Source organism: Camellia sinensis, chromosome 5 (genome assembly GCF_055761805.1).
Source record: "Camellia sinensis isolate YWXY chromosome 5, ASM5576180v1, whole genome shotgun sequence".
NCBI lineage: Eukaryota > Viridiplantae > Streptophyta > Magnoliopsida > Ericales > Theaceae > Camellia > Camellia sinensis.
The window spans coordinates 80301915-80320866 of record NC_138965.1 but is presented as its reverse complement, the minus strand read 5'-3'; the positions used below and the strand labels follow the sequence as shown (position 1 = coordinate 80320866).

General features: G+C 34.8%; 1 protein-coding gene across 1 annotated transcript; it reads left to right on the top strand.

Moving 5' to 3' along the window:
- Positions 1 to 509: 509 nt before the first annotated feature.
- Positions 510 to 14720, top strand: LOC145791489 (uncharacterized). The gene is made up of 5 exons (XM_082871844.1): positions 510 to 709; positions 8736 to 8803; positions 9481 to 9662; positions 12083 to 12230; positions 14307 to 14720. Exons 1-5 carry the CDS (start codon positions 510 to 512, stop codon positions 14432 to 14434), a joined length of 726 nt encoding a protein of 241 aa, XP_082727970.1. The 3' UTR covers positions 14435 to 14720.
- Positions 14721 to 18952: the final 4232 nt, after the last annotated feature.

Below are 18952 nucleotides of genomic sequence, written 5' to 3'. Positions count from 1 at the left end.
CAAATAGGTCGCGAATCCTATGGAACGCCTAGGGGCCCAGCTATGAGGGCAGAGTGTCCATAATAAGAGAGTGGGCCCCTAAAGAACAATATAAAAAGGAAGAGCATCAGCCGAAGTGGAGGTATGTAAGAAAAAGGTGATAACTTGTGATAAAAAAAAACTTGAGAGAATACTAACTTGCTCGTCGGAGTGTTGATTCTGGCATCCCCGACCGAAGTGTTTATTCTCATTTCAAGTATCAATTCAAGGACCAACGAAGTCTGTTTGGATCAAAGAGTATTTCTAAACCCCTTCACCACATACACCATTCCAAGTTTGCAGTCCACCAAGGAAATACCAAAATGTATCAAGATCTCAAACAAGTCTATTGGTGGCCAAACATAAAAAGGGACATAGCATAGTTTGTATCTCGATGCCTTCAATGCCAACAAGTCAAAGATGAACACTAAAAGCTAGTTGGTCTTCTTAAACATCTTTCTATTCCAGAATTGAAAAAAAAACATCTTACAATGGCTTTCGTGATTGGCTTGCCTCACACACCAAGAGGTATGGATTCTATTTGGGTCATTGTTGATAGAGAAAGCAAGTCTGCCTATTTCTTACCAGTGAAATCTTTTTACAATGTAGACAAACTTGTTACTTTGTACATAAATGAGATTGTTAGACTTATTGGTGTGCCTATTTCTATTGTATCGGATAGAGATTCCAAGTTTGTATCTAGATTTTGGCAAAGTTTGAAGAAAGCAATGGGAACAGAATTGAGGTTTAGTACCATTTTTCATCCACAGACAGACGGACAGTCAGAAAGGACCATATAAACTTTAGAGGATATGCTTTGTTTGTGTGTCTTAGATTTCAAAGGAAGTTGGGAAACTCATTTGCCATATGTGGAATTCGTCTATAACAACAACTTCTAAGCAAAAATTAGTATGGCACCTTATAAGGCATTATATAGAAGAAAATGTAGATCACCCATTTGTTGGACAGAGATAAGAGATCAGGCAATATTGGGGGCCGAGATTGTTCGAGTTACTACTGAAAAGATCAAGGTTATCCAGCAACAAATCAAAACTGTTCAAAATCGTCAATAGAGTTATGCGGATACAAGGAGAAATAATATAGAATTCGAAGTTAGATATTGCATATTTTTTTTAAATCACTCTAATGAAGGGCTAGACACGGCTTGGAAAGAAAGGGAAATTAGCTCCACGTTATGTTGGAGTGTTTGAAGTTTTGGAGAAAATCAACCCAGTAGCTTACTGAATTACATTACCACCAGAGATGGAACAAGTGCGCAATGTGCTTCACATTTCTATTCTATGAGGTTATGCTCAGGATCCTTCCCATGTGATTGATTATTAGAGATTGGCTATTGATTACGAGAAGTGACCTATTTAGATTATTGATCTTCAAGTAAAGCAACTTAGAAACAAAGCAATACCAATGGTAAAAGTGGAATGGAAAAAACACTATAGGAGGGACGCTACTTGGGAGAAAGAAGATGAGATGATGATGAGATAACTTAGTTTGTTTTCGAGCTAAGGTAAGACAAGTTTGAAGAACCAAACTTCTTAAGGGAGGGGGAGGGAGAATCTGATAACCAAACCCTCATGCATAATGCATATCATATCATCCATGCATTTCAATATTATGTGAGTGTTTCATGTTTGAACTAGAGCTTGATAGGAACCATATGGAAAGGAGAAGCTAGGTTGGAAACCTAAACTTAGAAAATATTGTTTAATCCATGCTTTGAGTTAGAGGATACCTCAGAGCTTGATTTGAAAACCATAATAAATGTTTTAGCCTTAATTGAGGAGCTTAAGGACCTTGGTCTGTCCATTTCATGTTACTTGTTATTTTGCTAATGAGGATTAGTGGTAATTAAGTATGATTAGTGAACGTAATTTGGATTAATTAAGTTAAGTATAATTGGGATAAGATTAGATTTCTTAGTCCTAAACCTACTTAATTAGGCTAAAGAAAGAAGATTAACCAATTAAGGAAACTTACAACTTTTGCCCTAACCACACCAAATAAAACATTGAGTTCCCAAATCAAACAAAAGGAGAAACCTGCTGGAAATTGAGAGAAGAACTGAGAAAGAGAGGAGAAGGAAAGTAAGAAAAAGAGAAAGAAGAGAGAAAAAAGAGCGGCTTTAGATTTGTACTCAAAACTCATCCTTTAATGAATCTAAGGTAAGATTTCTACCCAAAATCTTGTAATAATCATCCCTAACCTCTAAAATCAACAAAAAACTTAGGATTGATTGGGTTTAGAATTGAGTAAGTTAGGAAAAGAATGGAAAAAATTGAACTAAAAAGGAAATCGAGAGGAAGGCTTCTAAGTTTTGTTGAATTGATCTTGTTTATGATGTTTTTGATGCATATTGACTAAGATACCTACATGTTCCTTTGAATCCTATAGATTTCATGGCTTGAAATCATGTTTTGGAAGAAGAAGTTGAGAATGAAATGAAAAGGAAACAAAAGATGGAAACTTGAATATTTAGTTTTTGTTTTGGTATTTTGATTTAAAAAGGAGTTAGGATGCATATTTTCTTATGATTTTCAAGTAGTTTGGAAACTAAAATTCATGTCTTTGAACCCTAGAAAGAAAGAGCAAAGAAGGGGGAAGAGAAGCCATTTACGGACCTAGAACTCTCACGTGCGGCTAGCCTTCCTCGACCAAAAATTAGTTCCGAAATAATTGCACGCATGTGGTGCACGCACGTGGGGCACGTGCCTTGACCAATTGCACATGCGACCCTACTTTTCGCATGTACGGGAATACCTATTTTCATCCAATTTTGTGTAACGAAGGCCCTAATCACGTGGAACACCTCTTTTATGCATTTGGCACTTATTTAAAGCTTGACCTAGACCTAGAACTACGCTAAACACTTAAAAAGGTTTAAGGAAAACATTTAGCATTCAGTTTGCTAAGTTTATTTAAATTAGGTTTATGTTTCAATTTTATGCTATTGTTTGATATGTGTCAAGCCTTGGAAAGAGGAAACTTATCAAATTGAGCTAATAGTGACTAGTAATTTAGTAACGCTACGTTTATCAAATTATGCTTTCAACACAAAACCTGATTATGTTTGTAAACCTTGATATGCTTTGTCATAAATGAACATTCTATATTCTTTTACCATGTATGCTACTCGGTTGATTCTGCCAGTAGTCATATGCTTGTCTCAAACATTAAGACCCACCCAAAAATATTCTTTTACCATGTAATTAGAGGACATTCATGGATTAAGCCCACAATTGGGGAAATATCCAATCAGGCCCACTATTGGGGGAATATCGAATCATGCTTAATGATCGAGCTCACTTTATTATGTTTAGCCGGTACCTGAGCCAGCTAAACACCTTGTAATCCTTGAAATACTCATCTCTGTGTATTTTCCTTACAAGCTAAGCTATGTTTTGTCTTGTACAAGTTAATATGATATCTTGAAAAATGTTTAAAGCTTCCAGTGTTCATTCATTGACTGCCTTACTTTATTACTTTTCATTGGACAATGGCTCACTCCTCTCCCTTATATGTATGTAAGTGAAGATGAAGACTAAGGACATGAGAATGAGTCGCACTAGAACCTTTTTCTTTTCTTTGTTTCTTTTGGGAAATGTAACCTTGAGACAAGAGCCTTGTTTATATGTTTTGCTTTTTGTGTAAGGACATCTTTTGGTGTTGTACTCTTTTTTTTTTTTTTTTTTTGAGCATATAAATATCAAAGTAAATAAACAAGAACTATGCTTGTTTTGTTACCATCTTACTTATGCACATGCTCTGGATGGATTTTGATTAATATAATGAATAGGTTATTTTGCATAAGCCCCAAGGTTATTGTTCAGTCTTGTCTCATCTTATCAGGCCTTTGGTAGTCAGACACTTTTGGCTGGTTACAGCTACTATCATGTTGTGACAGCATGGAGCCATGACACTTTCTCTCACCAAAGCCTCTCAATTCTCTCTTTATCTATATATATATATATATATACAAATAAAGTATATATTGCTTCAATTACTAGGGTTAGAGTTCAAGTTCTGATGATTCATACACAAAAACAGTGACATTTAAAGCTCATATTCACTTTCTCAGAAGAACCTAGGTTCATATCATCGTCATCAAATAGAAAACCTCAGAGAACATAGTTCTTCAACCAGCAACGAAGCATATCGTGACAAGAAGAGGAGGGAGGGAGGTCTTATTTGTTTTGTTGGGAAAGTGAGATTGTAGTAGACCTCTTTGTGTCTCTCTCTCTCTGCACTTCTTTTTTTATTATAGGTTATCTCTCAACTCTCTCTCTAAAAACCATGATTTCGAAGACTCTGCATGGTGGTGGTGACTCACAGAATGAGTTCTATTATTACTATCCATAAACTGAAGGTTTTGCTTATCATATATCTCTATTGAAAAATTTCTCAACATTTATGTCAAAATCGTAGAACTTCCAGTTAAAGCATTGTTTGTGTTTCTTCTTTTTTGTGTTGCCATCGACGGCGGTAGAAAATGAGGTAAAAGGATCTTGAGGGTTCGGCAGGCTGACCTGGCGATAGCAGTGATAGTAGTAGTGCTAGTGGCAGAGATGACAAAAGGATTGGAAGATTGATTCCAATATCTATTGCGTCTCCATAGTGAGGTAGTTGCAGTAAATATGACATCGTGTTTGAGCTTGTCTTCAAAGAGTTGCAGAGCTCTTTTTCAAAATCAGAAGCATGGCAGTTCATGTGGAAGTAAGCGAAGTTCGTTTTTATTCACCCGATTACGTCTCTAAAGCTTCCAGAAAAACCAATTGAATAGAGGTTCACTATCTCCTTCAATGGCCGACAAGCTTCAACGTTAGATTTCAATTGTTCTTCACTCAAGAGATGTACTCTAAGTGTTCGTGGTGAACCTCTATTCAGATCTTGAACCTATTTTTGTCTTGAATCTATCATTGAATCTCTCTATTGTTATGAGAATTTGAATAGATAAATTTTTTTTTGCAAAAGATACCACTTTCATCCATGTTTTTATTATTATTATAATTCATTTGTACAGATAAAAAAATATTCTGATAGATAAGACCTCTTTTCCTCCCCTATCTCTCTATATATCTTTGCGTATATATAAGAATTTGAACAAATAGAATAAAAAATTGAACAGGTAGAAAAAGTAAATTGGGTGAATTTCAATAGATAGGAAAAACTAAGCTTGGTGAATTTCAATAAATAGATACAAATTGACAGATAGATTCAAAAAATTAAACAGATAAAAAAGGTTTGAGCAGTGTAACAACCTCAACCTATGATTACCTAATAAACTTTACTTAAGAATGCTTAATCAGTAATTAAGATGAAATTCTTAGTTAATTGCATGTGCTATGTGTTAATTGTGTTTATATCTGTCTATGGTAGGATATCTGTTTGATTTTCTATTTCAATATGTGAATTGAAGGCCTTAAAGACATCCAATCACGAAATTAACTAAGTTAACATGTAATTTGGCATTTTTAGAAATTTATGGTAGGTTTAATTAAAATTAGATTTAGAATCAAATAATTAGAATAAATTGATTAGAATTAACTAAGCCTAATTAAACTTAATTGGATTAACATAACCAATACTATATAAGGCTTAAGTGGCTTCTAGCTTCTACTACACTTCATCCTCATCTCTTTGAGACATCAAAACGTATGTGTGTGTGTTTGCGTGTGTATGTGTGCATCCTCATCTCTTTGAGACATCAAAATGTATGTGTGTGGGGGGGGGGGACCAAAGGAAGATATTGAATTATAAAGGAAGAATTGTGATAAATTACTAGAAGAATTGAAGGTTTGGCTTGTAGGCGCTCAAGAATTTGTTGATTAGAATTCAATTAAAGACCTTAGGTGAGTAGTTGACTCCTAATCTTTGTATCTAAATCATTAATGAAGGGAATTTAAGAAGACTTTGTGATCTAGTATAAGAATTGAGCTAGAATTGATGAATTTAAGCCATATCATGCATGCATGCTCATTTCATCATGTTTTAAAGTTGTTTTTAAAGAATTCTCACATGCATGTGATTATCTTAGCTTTGTTTTGAGAATTCATCACATTTCATGTCATTTTACCTTATTTGATCATGGTTGGGAAGGTTAAAGTCCATATCAATTCATGCATGTTATGGTTTCAAAGTTTCAAGTTTGATTTGGAACAATTGGCATGCTTTTGGGCCTTGATTTTGCAAAATGATCCTAAATTCTTGATGCTTCATAAGTTTACAAGTGTTTTCTTAAGCTTTGGGCCCAAATGATGTGTTTTAAAGCTTTGAATTTGAGTTTTGCATCTTATACGGCAATCTGGAAATTTTAGAATTCTGCATCATCGCTCGAGCGACCAAAGTTGTGCTCGAGTGACCACCCTTTGTTTTGAACCTTGGCTCGAGCGACCAAAAGTTGGCTCGAGCGTAAAATTCGAGCTCCTAATACTTTTGCGGAGTCAGGGGTTGGCTCGAGCGACAAAACCTATGCTCGAGCGATCACTCTTATTTTTTAACCTTGGCTCAAGCGACTACAAGTTGCGCTCGAGTGTAAAATGAGAGCTCTCAGAAGTTTTGTAGACCAAGGGGTTCGCTCAAGCAACAAAAGTTGTACTCGAGCGAACTGCACTGTTTCTGAAATTTTACAAAGTGTTTTCAAGTACATTTTGGCATCCTCATTGCATTCTAGGCATTCCTAAGCCATGATTAAGTTATAATAATGAGAATAAGGATTAGAAATACACCAATGAAGAAAAGTAATACGTAAAGCACCAACAGAGCATGTGTTTCATTGTGTATCTCTTTCATGTTTGTGTAGATCACGCGCCATAGTCCATTTGAACTGTCTGATCCATCTGTTTTGCATTTGCAGCTATTTGTAAGTAATAACTCTGTAAAGCTATGTTTGACTATAAGTATTTTTTGAATGAAATGATATGATAAAATCTATTTTCTAAAATGATATTTTCTGTATAGATGAATGATTGTCCTATTTTTGAAATATATCGTGGCATCCTTAGCATCATGTGATATGTTTTATGTTACCTGGTACCAGGGTTGGTTATGCATAACTATTTAACTGCTTTGTGTGTGTCCCTTTATGGGTCATCGGAACCCTTTACGAGTCATTGGAACCCTGTATGCGTCATCGAAACATCTCATGTATTCATGAGCCATCGGTTTTATTATCGCTAATGGATGTACCACGTATGATTATCTGTAAGAATCTGATATGAATATGTTATGGACATCATTCATAAAACCTTTACTCTGTTATTATTCACTAGGCTCCAGCTTACCGTATTATTTATGCATGTATGTGATCAGGTGCGTGACCACGTACATAACCAGGCTTAGGATTTCAAGTCTGATCTGTTCTGTCAAGCGAACTGCCGTGCCTCACTTGGAGGTTCCTGGAAATTAGCGTGGTCAAGTTTTTGCAATGAAGTCCTACGTTTTGTTTATCTGGACAATATTTTGTCTCTCTTTGTTTATAGGGCTAAGTCCCTTTTTGTAATATCTGCACATGGATAACATCATATTTATGTAAGTTAAGTTTTAAATTTTCTGTTCCATATATGTCTGAACAACTCTATGGACATTATATGTTCGTATAATTGCTTCCGCAAACTCCTTATTCTGTTAATCTGTTCAGAGGCCTTCGGTAATCCCAAGATTACTAGCCAGTTACGATACTAAACCTATAGGGGCGAGTTTAGGTCGTAACAAACAAATAGGCTAAAATAAAAATTTTAATAGATAAGTGAAAATATCTTTTTGACCAACAAATGTCCTTATGACTCCAATAGTTTCACCTTTGTCCTTAAAGACTTATTGGGGTGGGAATATGAATTTATCAGAAAATTTCTTTTTTTTTTAAAACATTTTGTGTATGTATTTATTCTTATTAAACAATAAGAGTAGGCTATGAAAGTAATGTGAAGTTTATTTTTTATTTTTATTTTTCATGATTCAAGATATCATTGTAAGGGTAAATTACATTTTGTCCCCTTTATGTTTAGTTATTTTCTTATTTTAACACTTCAAATTTATTTTTTTCTACTTTGGCCTTCGTATTTTAAGTGTTTTTTTTTTTTTTTTGTGGATAAGTCATAAATTAAAGACAAAGAACGTACGCATTTACAAGAGGCATATCCCAAGTAATACAATAAATCTAACACTACTCCCCAAATGGGGGGAGAGTAAAACAAAACAAACTAACTAGCAACAAATCTTGCAATTACGGGGAAACCAACGAAAATCACAACTATAGCCCCAACATTGCCCATATATCATTTTTGAGTATACAAAACAAATCCACATAAAATACATAACATAAACTGATATACGAACAAACATAGTAAAAACAAGCTAAAACAACCACCGAGACCGATAAACTCTACTAACCTCCTCCACAAGCTCCCTTCTCTAGCACGGATAAAACTTGGAGTCAAATAAATATCTCGCATCTCACAGCTATGACATCCATAGCCATTTACAAAGCCATGATGGAGGAAAAGGTATACCTCATAAAAGATCCTAATAAGGTCACATGAAGCTCGCACGGTTAGATACCATAATTAACAGTCTCAGGGAGTATAGCAAAAACAATAGCCACCTCAGCAACAATGATAGTCAAAGCTTATCCCATCATGAAATTAAACACCACATCCTCCAATCCATTTCCTTAACTGATTGCAAAGTCTCAATCCCAACAATAGTGTCTCCCTCACTCCATGTCAGGAGTGGCTTAAAGACCAAGACATGATGGGTCACATAAAGACAAAAGGTAACCAGAAATCCAATAGACTTCACATCTCACAGTCCTTAATTCGGCTGGTCATCTAACCACAATTCCCCATAGCCCCTTAATCACTCTTGGTGAAGATGGCTCAAGCTCAACCTCATATCACTACAACAAAATACACATTCGGCGACCAAAATTAGCGACCAAAAAAAATTTCGTCGCCAAAGGTTATGAAATTGGCGACCAACTAATTTTTTTAGTCGCCAAAAGTAAAATATTTAGCTACTAAATTTTTTTAGTCGGGGCATATTGGTTTTTGGCGACTAAAAAAAATTTTCGTCGCTAAAAATGCTAGAATTGGCGACTAAAAAAAATTTTAGTCGCCGTATATTAAGTTTTGGCTACTAAAATCATTTTGTCGCCAAAAGAAAAATAAAAAATTAATTTTTTACCTTTGGCGACCAAAAATTTGGTCGCCAAACGTTTATTTTCAGCGACAAAAAAGAATCTTAGTCGCTGTATGTTAACTTTTGGCTACTAAACCATTTAGTCGCCGATTAAAAATTAAAAAATTATTTTTTTACTTTTGGCGACCAAAATTTTGGTCGCCAAAAATGAATTTTTTTTTTATTTGGCGACCAAAAATATATTTAGTCGCGAAAGGTTGAAATTTTTGTTTGAGAGGGAAACAAATTATTTTTGGCGCCCGATCTATTTAGACTCTGTTCTGTCTCTCACACACACAGACACACGACCAAAAATATATTTACCCTCACCATCCCTGCTAACAGTTACCATCGAACTTCCACCACTGACATCGCTGCTCTCGCTACCGCCGCTCACCATCGCGGCTCTCGCCACCGTCGCTCACCATCGCGGCCCCCCTCCCAGCCATATTCAGGTTTCTCTCTCTCTCTCTCTCTCTCTCTCTCTCTCTCTCTCTCTCTCTCTCTCTCTCTTCCTCTATTTCCCCATTTCACCATCTCGGATCTAGGGTTTTATTAGGTAGATAGCAATTGATTTAAGGTACTGAACAATTTAAGAATATTATTAGTAGGTAAGTTAATGGAAAATTTTAGGACTCAATTCCGTGAAGTCCTCTTCGCTTGATAGGATTGAAATTTGCTCTGTATTCTACATATGGGTTTTGACTTTTTTATTATTTTTTGAGTTTTATATTTCAAATCCTACTCAATTTTAGCAAATGGGTTTCAATTTGATTTGTTTTTTTATTATAAAAAAAATGGCCTTGCTTTGATTTGGTGGGGGTAGTGATTTTTGTGATCCTAATAGCTATTCGTGCTCATGATTGAATGATTTTGAGTTTTTTATGCATAACAAAAGCTTGAGTCACTGTGAAATCTCATCCTCCTTTTTGTTTTCTGAATTTGAATTTGAGGTCTTAACTCTGTGTAAGTATTTACCTTCACAGAGATGTATGAATTTGAATAATAAAGAAAGGGAAAAAAAAAGTATTACTTATTATGGACCTCCTAGTTACACTGCTCTGTTTGTTCTCCAAGAATGCGACAGTCATCAAAGTAAGGCTGATTTCTGCAATGATTTATATAGATGCAAGATACTTAAGTTTGATAAGGAATTTGTGAATTGTCTTCTTCATCATTGTCATTGATCTACAACTCAGGAGTTTTGGATCTTTCTTTTTTCTATGTTGAGAATCTCATCAGTCATGCTGATCAACATTGACTTGTTGTCAAACCAATATAGCCTCCTTATTTACTGAGCTTTTTTACTTTGATAATCCTGGACAAAATTAATTTGGTCAGAAATAGACAGTTGATGGTTTGTGGCTGTTATGCTGGAAAATGGAAACCAGTTGAGCTTTCAAGTTCTTAATGTACTTACACTCAAAGGAGTATTTAATTAGGATACAATAACTCTATGCATTGTAGCTTCCCCTGTACGAAGTTGTTCCTATGTTTTTCATTTGGGAGTGGCCACTAGGGCAGTTACCTACCTACCTTGGGTTTGTTGAATAATAAAATGATATGTTGAATAATTGAACTGTAAGATTTTGATTGTATTTGGTCCTAGTTATTATAAGACTTCAATTGGTAAATCACAATAAACAACTTGGACAGCTGAACTTCCCATTGCTTAAGAGGAAGAAAAAAAATCTGCAGGAAACACAGGACTAAAAATTATAGGCAGTTTTGTCACAATTTGGTGGCATAACAATAGCACCTACCTGTTGTCATATATATTTTTTCTTATATGAAGGATTTTTGATAGGTGGTGCTTACATATTCCCATTATGGATCGAACACCATTTACAGGTTTCTGTCCCTCTTAATAAAGCAGTCATAAAAAAAGTGACCAAATTCAGGTGCATCTGGACATCCATTGGGAACTGGATATTTACATTTTTGTGCTCCCATAGTTTGGAGTGGATTTTACTTTGGTCCTTATAGTTTTAATTGTAATGTATTGAACTTCATATTTTTTAATTGGTTTCAATTAGGTCCAACTGTTAATTGTTGTTAGCGATTTGGATGCAAAAATGCATGTCAATATCAAATAACTTTCTTTGATCATGTGAAGCTCTCATGAATCTCACGTGGATCACATGGAATTGACGTGGAACTCAAGTGTATTTAATTCTTGTCTAAATTCTTAAGATGAAGTTGACAATTAAACTTAATATACACAACAATGTGTCATACTTGAAACTATGAACACTAAACGTTTTGATGGGACCGTGGACATAATCTTCTTCGAGGATGCCTTGCACTTGCAGTTGCTGCTCATAATCCTGATATTGATTTTGTCAAACCCAGGTGGGAAGCTTGTTTCTTGCTATTAATCATGTTGATGGGACCGTGGATTGAATGGTCCCATGCTTGAATCAAGCCCAGTTTAACTCTGGGATTACAAGTTTGATAATTGGCTAAAAATCTCTTGTTATAGCATTTTTCATTCTTGATTTTTCTATCTTCCGTTTTCCTTCATCTTGTGCCCATTGAAATTGTTTCTCTGATTTTTCTGGGCCTTCTGAAATCAAGTCTTTTATTAGAAGTATGTAGTAGATTGCTGCACAAAAAGATTAATGTTTGAGAGTAATTGTCGCTTCATATATACTTTACTACATCATGTTTAGTTTGCCTCAAACATGTGACACAGTTTACACAGCATTCCTTCAAGGCTACAAGAAATGAAACATCTAGTAAATCGATGCATGCACTGAATAAGATGTGCTAGCTAGGAAAAACAATGACTGTATTTTGTTATCTCATAGTAATCATAGTACAGAAATAAAATTGTTGATTGGTGATTTATAAAATTTGATATTTACTGAAACAGGTTCATGAAGGTGTTGTAGAAGATGTAGCATGGCATCTGAGGCATGAATACTTGTTTGGTTCAATTGGGGATGATCTGTATCTGCATATATGGGATCTCCGGACTCCATCAGTCACCAAGCCAATTCAATCTGTAATTGCTCATCAAAGTGAGGTCAGTGTCCAAAGTTTCAGAAGTCTATTGGATGCTTAGATATGCACAGACACATTCATTGAAATGGTTCTACTCATCATACATGTACATAAGTTTGGATGAACTGACACATGGTATAAAAGGTGTAATACTTTCACCTCTTGATGATTTTTTACAGTATCAAATTTTGAGTAGGGATACCCTTTTTCTCCCTCTTGTCATCTTTTCATTTTTCCACCCCTTTTACCATTACCAAATGGAGCAAGGTCTGTTAAATATTGCAGCATGGGTAAGCAATTTAACAGAAAATTAAATTTTCTGGTTGGAAATTAAACCTGGCTTGAAAATATTTTGTTTAAATTTGAGATAACTATGTAAATTCTTTTGAAGAATAAGTACAAGAACTGCAGTTCATGTTTGGAAAAGGTGTACAAGAGTTCTATCCCCTCATGAACAACTTCTAGCCACAGGTGTACATGCTATGTGTGCAGTTTTATCTTATACCCATTACATATACACACGTGTAAATAAAAAGAAATATAATTGAGAAAGTTTAGAGGATGTTGCAACATTAACGAGATATTGTTTGGAAATTATGGGTGAGACATGGTTTTGTGGATAAGATTCAGTTTTTTAGTGTTACACAGCCACAGCTTCAAAAAGACTTATACACCAAATTAACATGTTCACTTTATACAATAGTATATATATAATAATGGATGGGATGCTGTGGGTGAGATTATGTTTATTTGGGGTCATGGTGGTGAAGTTGTGTTGGAAAAATCTTTTGATGACATAACACTATCATCTAAACACTTGTTAGGAAAAATGACCTTCCGTTTCTAACAAGTAAATATTTTGTGTTCAAATTATATATTGTGCTTTACAAAATTGTATTCAAATTATTATTATTTTTAGACTGTCAATTTCTATTGCAACACTCTTTCAAAGACATTGGATTTGGTTTCGTAAGATATGCCACCGTAGAAGACTCTGCAGAAGGTATAAAGGGCATGGATGGCAAGGTGAGGTGACTTTAGCGCAAATACTTCATGCACATAAAAACACCCTTGCACAGACAAAAGTAGCTGGAAAATGATGGTTTGGAATTATGTGTCAGGATTACTGTTAAGGAAATGGGTTGCCCTTTAACAAGAATGCCCCCCATTCCCTTCTGTTTTTTATTTTTATTTTTTGAAAATTCCAATTCATTAACAATATTAGGAAGAAACCTTTGGGTCTTGAGACACACCATTGTGCTCAAACAAGAATTCATATTCAACTATGAAAATGAATCCCATGTTTCTGACTGTGTAGTTACCTGTTTGATTCCTCATAAGAAAGTGAAGCACAAGAAGAAAATCAAGTGCTCAAAATTTATTACGAAGTATCTTATGGCACAAATTACTTATGTTAAAATGTTGGATAGCGAGCGTGCTAACAAAGTTCTACTGTTTCTCAAAGTGGTTTAGAGAATATATATATATATATATGGTAGAATTATTTGAGTTCTAGTATTTTTATTTCTTATGATGACTTCTGGCATGTTGAGTTTTGTGAATTGATTGTTTTTTAGGCTGTGCTGTTTAAAGCTTGAATAATCTGTATGGATTTTGAATTTCCTATGTAAAAGACAATGTACCTTAGGCTGTGCTGTGTAAAGTTTGAATTACTTGTATGGATATTGAATGTTAAACTTTTCTTATGTAAAAGACAAATGTCAATGGTCAACTACACCTTCTGATGGCCTTAGCAAGAACACAAAAGGGAAGAACTATATACCTTTACTAGATAGTGGTCATTGTTCATGTTGTGTTTTGATAATACCCTTGAAATGAGTGATCTTCTAGTGGCAGGAACACGGAAGACGTGTACACTTTTATTAGATGTTGATTATTGTTCACTTTGTGTGATTTAGTGGCCTTGACAATTCATGACATTCAAAATTACTCTTGTTTTTCCCATATCACCAGCACAATACTATATGCATTTTCTATGCCACGGGGCTCCTTCAGCTACTTATTGTTATGATATTGATGATTAATTTATTGGGTATTGAGAATGATGAGTTTTTGTCTTGTTGATTGTGTAGTTTTTGGGTGGATGGGTTATATTCGCAGAGTAGGCTACACCAAGACCACAACTTACTCAGTTCAAGAACAATGCTGGATCACCACCTCCTGGATATGGCTCTCCATATGGTCGTCAATGAATTATTAGTGGAAGAAGCTGGTCATTTTAAAGATATCAGATTGTTTTGACAGCAATTGTGCTTACTCAGTTCTCTATTTTGACTTGCTGAGAGCCGAGTCTAGCCTTATATGAATCTGAGCAGAGATTGAATTGAGAAATATAGACTTGAATTGCTGCATGTTAAGACATTTTTGTGTAGACTATTTGCATCTGCTATTCATGAATATCCTGTGACAATTTATACTAATGAGACTGTATTAAGACACTTCAAATTTATGCATGTTGGGACCTCCTCGGAGCCAGCTTTTCCTTATGTTTCCAGATTTTAACAATTAGATATTAATTTTGTTTAATCCTCTGTTATGTATGGAATTATATTTTTGAGATTGGATTATACTTGATTTGTATAGAATTTTTTTTGGAAATATTAATTTGATGTTAAATATGATTTTTTTTTTTTTTTTTTAATGGTTGAAAATGAAATGTGAGTGTGTTGTGGAATGGTTGCTAATTTTATCAGTATATAGATAATTTTATTTATAAAATGGGAAAAAACTTTTGGCTACTAAATATTTGGTAGCTAAAAATAAAAATAAAATGGAGAAAAACTTTTGGCTACTAAATATTTGGTAGCTAAAAATAAAAATAAAATGGAGAAAAACTTTTGGCTACTAAATATTTAGTAGCTAAAATAAAAGTAGACTTTAGGCGACTAAGAATTTAGTAGCTAAAAAAAAAAATGAAAAAAATAAAAAAATGGAAAAAATCCTTTGGCGACTAAAACTTTGGTCGCCATAGATACTTCAAGTTTTGGCGACCAAAGTTTTAGTAGCAGAAAATAAGATTTTTGGTGACTAAATTTTATTTTAGGCGACTAAAAAAATTAGTCGCCATTTATAGGACTTTTGGCGACCAAAAAAAATTTAGTCGCCAATACCTTCCCCGACAAGTTGTCCACGACCAGTCTAGCGACCAAACTATTTAGTCGGGCAAATCATTTGGCGACTAAAAATTGTACTTTTGGCGACTAAAAATTTAGTCGCCAAATGTGTATTTTGTTGTAGTGTATAGAGTCACATGAGAATCACGTGTTCAATCAACAAGTCACATAAAGACAAAAGGTAACCAGAAATCCAATAGACTTCACATCTCACAGTCCTTAATTCAGCTGGTCATCTAACCACAATTCCCAATAGCCTCTTAATCACTCTTGGTGAAGATGGTTCAAGCTCAACCTCATATATAGTCACATGAGAATCACGTGCTCAATCAACATGACTAAACCGGCTATAGATAGAAAACCACCGCTCAGTAGCCCACGAATTAAAATAGCCCACTATCTTTACTGAAAAATAATCCCAAAAAAATTGTGGCCCACAGATGGCCCGCACTGGCCGTTACCAAAATCACGTAGGTCAAAACCCACTGATCTTTTCCCAAATTGAATTCCCCTCCAAGCCTTTACATGATGAAATCTCCCATATAAGGCTTGATCCATGTGTGGCTCATTATTTGGATGTAAAACCAACGGGCTGCTTCAACAACCCATACTCACTAAACGTAGGTGGAATACCTCCACGTATCAAAACTACTCTATGCAATACAGAGTAAACTTACACTTCATATAAGTTCACAGAAAATTATAGAATATTTTTAGAATATCATGTGTTCGTATTCTTAATCAATCATTATTCATTATGTTTTTTTATATCTTTCAATCATTCAACATAATAGCTCACATATCCATATTCCTTACCAATTATAATATTACATAATATCACATGTTTATATTATAAAATTACTGAATAATTATCCTAGTTCACATGTTTACCTCCTCTTTTGAGGAGATAGGGTAGACAAAACACTATACACTTGAAGCATCATCATCATCAATATGCCTAGGCAAGAAAAGGTGTGTGAGTTCATGCAGCAGCACACCCAAGATACACACGCCACATGAGTGTGACATACATCTCAACCTCACTGTATCATCGTGTCGCATTTGGAAAGCGACGCCATGGCCAAGCCTTTATACACCTCCGAAGCACTAACACCAACATCGACAATCCATCTCCGGCAAACAATCAGTGCCGGCAAGCAACTACACCCCACGAACTATACTCACACTGGTGGACAAGAAGAACCATCTCTGGAAAATCTCAAACTCCGGCGAGCCACAACGACGAAAACACAGACCTCAATCTTTATTGCCCATCAACACAGCACCGGTCGACCAGCCGGAACACCGGCCAGACGTTCGGCCAGACGTCCCCATAATAGAGCATACCGGAGTGACGAAGAACAACCCTATTGGAGCCCAATAATACACCAACCAAAAGACTATAACTTGCAAACCGTCCACTTTAGCTTCAGCAACTCACATGGACTTAACAAACCAGCTCCAGCAACAAAAAAGACCACAGAACCACATCAGTGGAGCTTGAACCACACCGTCCTCACCCACACTGTAACAACGGCGCCAGAGCTTGACGCCAAAGCTTAGTCACACAACGCCATGGTTCGAGCTAATCTCATAACCGGAACACCAACCATCTGATCCACCAACGACGAGAACAACAACAGCTATGTATTCACCGTTTGTGAAGTAAGCTGCTTTCTCTCTCTAGGATCCAGAGAGAGAAGCTACGGTTTCCATATTCCTCAGCACAAATCTGTCTAGCAAACAAACATGCTCACTCATCTTCAAGGTCTTGGGTAAAGGTACTACAATCTAGTCGGAGGTGCACCAGAGCATAAACACACCAGATTTACAAACCAAATACTCATAATTTTGTACAGATACATTAAGCCATCATAAAGGCTCATTTCGTATGTAACAGTTTTAGTCTTAAAGGTCAAAAAGTTATTAAAAAAAATTTAAAAACTTATAAATTTTGTTAAAAAATAAAATATATATTTTTCTTTTTATTTTTTACATATTTTTTCATAAAAAATTAAAAATTCATTTCAAATATATTAATTTTTTTTATTTCATATTTTAATTAAAAATTAAAAAATTATTAAAATATTTTTTTTATTTCATATTTTAATTAAAAAATTAAAAAATTATTAAAATAACATGTTGACAAATAAGGCCTAAGAATCAAACAAAATTAATGGAATCCTACTCATAACCTACACTCTTTCTCTCTCTCAATCTAGTGAAACCATGAAAACAACCCGGGGAAAGCTTTCACTAGATTCTAGAAAGAGTAGCATATTTTAAGTTTGAGCCCTGCTGGAGACCCCCAGCAGGGAAGGACCCCCAGCACCCCCCACCTCCACGTGGGGGGCTGGCAATGGCCAAAAATTTTTAAAAAAAAAAAAAAAAAAATTGTTTTTTTTTGGACCAATCAGTGAGGACCCCCAGTACCCCCACTGGGGGTCTCAAGCTTTATTCTTTAAGTTTTTAGTTTACTGGTAAAGTTAACATGTGTTCAAAACTAAATATAAAATGCCACATAATATATATATATATTTTATTAAATTAGGGTTTGAGTTTGTGTCAAAAGTGTGAGTTATATATGATAAAATATTTTTTTACCACGTAATCGTTAATGTGTCATTTTCTTTTTAATTTTGGTCGTAAATTAACTTTTTGAGTAAATTGTTGCAAACTTAAAATATGAAAAGTCGAAATAAAAATAAATAAATTTCAAACGTCAAAATGAGAAAATGACCAAATATAAAAAGGTAAAGTTCATTTATCCTACTTTGAATTATTACAAAATTTTGTATTATAAGTTTTTTTTTTTTTTATGATGGAAATTATAAGTTTTTATTCTATTCTAAGGAATTTTGAATTTAATAAAAAAAACCTAAATTAAAGCTAATAAGAAGGTTAAATTAGGCTCGTATAGACAGTGGGCTTTTGAGGTTCACATAAAAAGGTCAATTTTTATTTAAAAAACTAAAAAAAGATAAAAATCTATTAAAATGTTTATCAAAAGTTAAAAAAGTTAAATGTCACATTAATTTTTTCTTTTACAAAAATATTTTTTTAATAACTTCTCAAATATATTAATTTTTTTTAATTCATAAAAAAAATTAAAAAATCAAAAAATCACTTAAAGGACAACTCTGAACCTACCCTAAGTCTGGCCCGAAGCCTATACACACATTTTTATGTCAATAAAATTTGGGCTAGCCCGAGCCAACCTGTTAGTTACCAATTAGTTCCATGAAGTTTAGTTTTTTTAATGCACCAATAGGTCCTACAAGTTATTTCATCCACCTGCCACCACCACTGCTACCATTGTCGTTCATTCACCAACACTCCCACCCCCACCGTCGTCATCATCTATTCACCACCACCACCACCACCATCGTTATTTGAATGCCACTACCGTTCACCAACTACTTCCATTATCGTTGATCTATACACTATGTCACCACCATCGCATATTGTAGACTTGACTTTTTCACGCCCCCGTTCGGAGAGCTCGAATTGGTCCTACAGTTCGGACTCCTGTCACGGTTCTGAATCTAATCTCACAAAGTGCAATGTGAGACTGATAAACACCAAAGAGTCTAATCCGGCAAATC

What these genes read in the sequence shown, in the direction of transcription:
- LOC145791489 (XM_082871844.1), top strand. Translation starts at nt 510, where the DNA reads ATGGCTTTCGTGATTGGCTTGCCTCACACACCAAGAGGTATGGATTCT. An exon ending in CCCCTCCCAGCCATATTCAG is followed by an intron (nt 9,663 to 12,082) that starts GTTTCTCTCTCT and finishes TTACTGAAACAG; the next exon opens with GTTCATGAAGGTGTTGTAGA. An exon ending in ATCTGTAATTGCTCATCAAA is followed by an intron (nt 12,231 to 14,306) that starts GTGAGGTCAGTG and finishes TTGATTGTGTAG; the next exon opens with TTTTTGGGTGGATGGGTTAT.